The 6,000-nt window shown below is 50.1% G+C and overlaps 1 protein-coding gene across 1 annotated transcript in view; it reads left to right on the top strand.

The window, feature by feature from the left end:
• The first annotated feature begins 1,903 nt into the window (after positions 1–1,903).
• The window catches only part of HLF (HLF transcription factor, PAR bZIP family member), a 50,016-nt gene continuing 45,919 nt past the window's right edge, over positions 1,904–6,000 (top strand). Inside the window, exons 1-2 of the mRNA XM_065897172.1 lie at positions 1,904–2,018; positions 4,199–4,534. Of these exons, the coding sequence (XP_065753244.1) occupies positions 1,904–2,018; positions 4,199–4,534 (451 nt within the window). The remainder of the gene's footprint in view (positions 2,019–4,198; positions 4,535–6,000) is intronic.

The following is a 6,000-nucleotide window of genomic DNA, read 5'->3' as shown; positions in this document are numbered from 1 at the left end:
TTAGATATGTCTTATTCATCTTTTTCTCCCCAGTTCCAGCATAGTCCCTGGCATACAGTTGGTGCTCAATAAATGTATGTGGCATTAGCTAAGTCTGATGTTTTTGGAATTTGGTTGAAATCTGAAACATTACAGCACCGTCTCACTTAGAACGGTACCTCATCTTTCGTCATAATTTTCTAGTGAGGAGAAATGTAGAGGTCACTTGATCATATGCCTTTTACGAGGAAACTGCAGCTCAAAGAGGGAAGGGCACTTGCCAGTAGTCACCCTGCCAGGGGCACCCTGCACCTGGTCTCCTGGCTTCCAGATGCCATCGGGGGCTCCAGGGAAGAGCCACTGAGACTCCAGCATATCCCACCTTAGAGGCAGTCTTTACAGAGGCCTTTCTGCCTCATTGAAAGAATGTTTTCTTTAATTTGTGCCCATTCCTTCTTTCAGTCCTTTCCCCAGATGACGGTACCCTAATCTTAGCGAGGAGACAAAGGTGGGGTGGAAGACCCCGATGCCTGCTGTGAGCTCTCCAAGCCTGGATGCCAGCGCTTCCACCCAACCCACACCCAGTTGCTGGCAGTGCTCAGCGACCACCAGTGCCCTGAGACCAAACTGGCAAAGCTGCAGCCGCTGCGATCGTCCTGAACGCCTATACCACTTTAAGGGAAACTTTACAAAATTATTTCAATTACCGTGCAGATCTCGTAACCCAGGCACAGTCATATGTTCTCTCCTAAAGCAAATATTTCTGAAATACCATGCCCTGTGTGTCTCTCTCCTGTCCTCACTCAACTTCAGGCCAAAGTTTATCCCTATGAATAGCCCCTTCAAAGCGTGGGAAACAGTTCACAACGAGTCTCTGTCGTCCCCCTCTCTGCTTTTTGTAACTCATTAGAACTTCTAGCAAGTACGGGGCAAGAGAGAGGGTGCTAAGCTTGGCTGGCGCCAGGAGAAATATTTAGAAGGGTATTTTCAGTTCGATCTAAACCAATCATTGTCGAACTTGGCTGCTCCTTAAAACCACTCCGGGAGCTTTAAAAACTAATGTTGCCTGGATGTCAGGCCGGAGGTCCGATTTAATTGATCTAGGATGCGGCCTGGGCATCTGGATTTTTTTTTTTTTTTTTTAACTCCCTAGATTATTCCCAGGTTAAAAACTACTGAGATAAATTTCTCATTCCTCTTCTTGCTCTGAAAAAGTTAGATTCTCAGCCCAGGTCTGTGGCCCAGGGGACCTGATGCCCCGACGCCTGTCTCTTTGCAGCCCGCCAGAGCCACACGGTGCCAGAAAATTGGAGCGCGCGACGACGCTAAACACGCGGCGGCGGACGGGCGGGCCCGCGTGGGGCCCCGCCCCCGCACGCCTATCGGCGCGCGGTGCGGGCCCTGACGTCACTCTTGTCAGGCCGCGGCACATGGGCGGCCGGATGCGCTGAGCCCGGCGCTGCGGGGCAGCGGAGCGCGGGGGAGCAGCGGCCGCTGGCTCGGGGAGGGGGATGGGGTGGGACGGCCCGCGGCCTCTGAGCTAGCGCTACGCGGCCGGGCGGTGCGGTGCCTTCCGCCCTCTGCAGCTGTCTGCATATTTTTTCTTTCTTTTTCGCAATTTTGAACATTTAACAAGACGAGGGGTTCGAAGCAAGTGAGAGCATCCTGCACGTCGTGGAGGAGCCCGCGGGCACTTGGCGCGCTCTCTGGGGACTGCATTGGGAACCCGAAAGTTTTTTGTTTTTATATTTTTACGCAGATGTATTTATAAAGACATAAGTAATTTTTTTTTCTTCCCTGTCTGCACCGCCTTGAAAGCGATAACTTTTGGCAAAGGACGGAGGAAAAAGCTCAGCAACATTTTTGGGGGAGGTTGGGGTTGTTTTTTTATTTTTTAAGAAAAAAAAAAATTGAGTGCATCGCGATGGAGAAAATGTCCCGACAGCTCCCACTGAATCCCACCTTTATCCCGCCTCCCTACGGCGTGCTCAGGTCCTTGCTGGAGAACCCGCTGAAGCTCCCCCTTCATCACGAAGATGGTGAGCGCTGCCCTCCTGGCTGCCCCGCTCTGGGAAGGAACAACGCTTCCGGGGCCCCCTCCTGGGCCGGGCACCCCCGCTGGAGCATCCATACCCCTCCGTCCCTGCCCCCGGCACCCCGGCCTTGTTTTGATGAAATCGAGGAGCTCACCTATCGCCCCATCCCTCCTCCTTAAAAAGGGGAGGGACCCCCTCGCTGAGCAACGTTTAAAATAGCGTTGGGGACCCGGCCGGGCCTTCCCGGGTCCCGCTCGGGCGGCGCAGGTGGGAGATAGAACTTGACAGGTCAGTGTTCCCTAGATTGAGGTTCACCCGCACGCAGAGGGAAACCGCCTGCACGCAGGCAGAGTAGCGCGGGCTGGGAAGAGAAACCACAGGGCCGGCTTCCACGCGGGTGGGGGCTCGAGTCGGGGGGTCTCACTGCGGAGCCTGGGTATTGGGATCGTGCTTATCGCTGCTGTTAGTTGTTAGTGTTTGGAACACCCGAGGTGAAAGCGGAGATGCCTGTTCTCCCGGGCTGGGTGCTTCAGAAAGGGGGTTGTTGGCTGGGGTTGGCTGGGGGAGTGGTCTCTGGGCGGGATGCCGCGCACGCCCCCAGCGCTGCCACCTTCCCAGTGCACTTTTCCTGGTGGGAGGGGAGAGCGGAGCAGGCTCACGTGTAACCGCGCAGGAGCCTCCTCTGGCTTGAGCCTTTTCTTGGTAAGTCCCAAACCTTCCCCAGGCAACCTTGGTTGGAGCGGGCCAGGAGGGGTCGTGCGAGGAGGCGCCGAACCCAGCTGGTGCCGCCAGGGATTTGCCGTTTGGGTTTCATGCCTTCGATATCACGGTAGCAGATATGAACCGTGCGGTGAACCGTGCGGCTCAGAGTGTAAAGTCTTGAAAGATCATTTGGCTACAAGTAGCCCGGGATTACTCGCATCTTCTTTCCTAGGGCAACCTGTTGCATTACAAGAGTTGAGGGGTTTGGTTCGCCGTCTGCAGAACATAGCTTCCCTCTTAACTCCCCTTTAAGGAGGAGCACTTGGGAGGAAGGTGCTGCCTGCAGTCTTTTGCATCTGTGGGTGTTTTAAAGTCAGATTCTTGAGAGATGAGACCGTAGAGGATTAGAATGAATGGCGATGGAGACTGTGTTTCTGTGAGGAAGAAGCTCAGAAGCCAAATTGCTTAATCCCAGATGCCACCCGCACCTGAGTACTAGACTTGTCCAAATCCAGAGCGCTGGTTAAAGACCTAATGGGGTGAGTGATACTTACAGGTAGAAAGCAGCTGCACACCTCCATCACAGGTATCCAGAGGAACCACCTTTTCTGATATTTGTGCTTTTGACAGGTTGCATACATGTATAATTTTTGAGTTGGATCATACTTCAGTGTTTGGGGAAGAGGAGGAAGAAAACACTTCGTATTTAAAACCAAACCAAAACAAAAAACTCCTTTTGTAAAATACAACGTACCTCAGTGGCTTTAGAAGCAAAGCACATTGTGGGCTAGGCAGTTCTCAGCTTTCCGCTCTGCAATGTGAGGCATTGGTCAAGCTCCTATCAAGTCTCAGAGCCTCCGTTGCTTCATTGTGAATGGGGATCGTCGCTATTTGCAAGTTTATTATGAGATTCTTTTGGGGGGAAAATATATGGAAAGAACCAGGTATGTTAGTAGGTGCTCAGTACATGGTATCAAAGAAGGGTGGAGAGTCCCTGCTTTACCAAAATTAGAATTATGAATGCATGCACTGGCTTTCTAAATATGAATGACCTCATATTGTTACTGTAGTCAATTTCCTGGAGGATAAATCATGCCTGGTTATTGGCTGTGTTCTTAAAAATCACAGCAGTTGTATGTAATTGCAGGTGTTATTTTACCACTGTAGATTTAAATTATCGTCTCCTCAAATAATGCACTGAATCCTGTGCTGTCTTGTTTATATCCCAGATCAGTCTCTAGCCCTGTCCCGAGGACTAGTGCTTTCTTTCCAAAGTAAATAGGAAGATGTTGAAAAACAGGCAGAGATCCATGTCCTGCCTGAACTTTTAACTCTAGGTCCACAAGAACCAGCAGCTAGAGAAGGACCCCGGCATTTGTGGGAAGTAGTCTTGTAGCAGAAGCCAGGAGGAGTGATTAAAAAAGCAAGACTTTTTCATTTTCTTTTTTAAACTCCAATTCCCCCCCCCCCCCCTTTTGCAGCATTTAGTAAAGATAAAGACAAGGAAAAGAAGCTGGATGATGAGAGTAATAGCCCGACGGTCCCTCAGTCAGCATTCTTGGGACCCACCTTATGGGACAAAACTCTTCCCTATGACGGAGATACTTTCCAGTTGGAATACATGGACCTGGAGGAGTTTTTGTCGGAAAATGGCATTCCCCCCAGCCCGTCTCAGCATGACCACAGCCCTCACCCTCCCGGGCTACAGCCGGCTTCCTCAGCTGCCCCCTCCGTCATGGACCTCAGCAGTCGGACCTCTGCACCCATTCACCCTGGCATCCCATCCCCAAACTGTATGCAGAGCCCCATCAGACCAGGTAAACTCTCAGAAGGTTCTCCCTTCAGGTGGGGAGGAGGGAGAAGGAGGGAGAGGGTGTGGGTGATATAAACGTCTTAACGAACAGGGGTGCTTTAGCACACTTGAAAAGTGGAGTCTTGTATTTCATTGTAGTGGTTGTCCCACTTCAATGAGCATATCACCTGGAGAGTCAGCTAAAGGCAGATTCTATGGAACCTACCCCCAGAAAGTCTGATTTTTCAGGTCTGGATGAGGCCCAGGGATATGCATTTTTAACCGGCCCCCTGGGGGATTCTAATGCAGCTGATCCAAGGACTGCAGTTTAAGAAATACCAACCTACAGTTAATGATTTGGATAATTTAGGCATCCATCTCATCTTCTGTCTCTTTTCCTCATTCTCCAAATACACAGATAATAGGACCTTGCTGAAGGATTTGGGTAGACTGTCTATAAGGCTGTGGTTTACCTATATGCATTGTTCTCTGGCCCAAAGGAAAAAAATGTGAGTCAGGGGTGTGGGGCAGATAGCTTTTCCATCCATTTCATCTTGTGTTGTCGTCGATTGAGAAACTAAATCTAAAAGCAGCTCTCACATTAAGCGTGGCTTAACCATCTTCAGCATCAGATCCCGCCTCTCTCTTTTCCCCATTCCTATAAACCAAATTGTTCTTATATATATTTTTTCATTTTCATCTGTTCACCACACATAATCCACTTTTATCAAAACCCACAAGGCCCCAAGGCTGGCTTTAAATGGTGTTGAAATATTACACAAAAACGTTACCTGAAATGACCAGTACTTCAAAACCCACCGCCAAATGCTCAGATATAAACACAAGTTGAGGGAGCTCTGTCTTCGTGCCTTTAGTACCCTGTCGTACAAAATGAACAGGAAGAAAGGCCACTTCACGAGCGAGCGCAGGTAACCAGGAACAAAGATGAAGCCAGATTAATTGTCAGGAAGGTCGCTGAGCCAAGGGCCTTAGCTGTGGGGAGGACAGAAAGCAGGACAATGGGAGACTTGTGCTAGAGATCATTCCTGAAGTCTATGTCCTCAACTCGTGTAGAATTTCTGTGACACACAGAGCGAGATTAAAATGAAACGAAACGGTGCAGAGGAGGAAGAGAACGCCCCTGCCTTGAAATGTTAGTGTTGAAGCTCTCCCATCAAATCTCTCTGTGCTGCCCCTTCTCCAAAACCCACTTTGAATTATAACTTCAAGGCTACTGGCTGGAATGGCTTTAAGTCTTAGCCTCTGACCACCTCAGAAGGCCATGGAAGCTTAGGGAAACACTCCTTTATGTGACCCTGAGCCCCTGTTACTTAGGACACACAGGCCGTTTTCCCAGAACAGACAACAAAATAAATAACCATTCAGAGTGAGAAAACAACCAGGAGGAAGGGGACAGAGCCTCAGGGAGAAGGCGCAGTTATGCCTCAGTCATCTTCTCTGCAGAATGAGACTGACCACTTCGTAGCCGTG

The sequence above is a fragment of the Phocoena phocoena genome, chromosome 19, assembly GCF_963924675.1.
Source record: "Phocoena phocoena chromosome 19, mPhoPho1.1, whole genome shotgun sequence".
In the NCBI taxonomy this organism is placed as follows: domain Eukaryota; kingdom Metazoa; phylum Chordata; class Mammalia; order Artiodactyla; family Phocoenidae; genus Phocoena; species Phocoena phocoena.
This window is presented reverse-complemented; position numbering and strand designations above follow the sequence as displayed.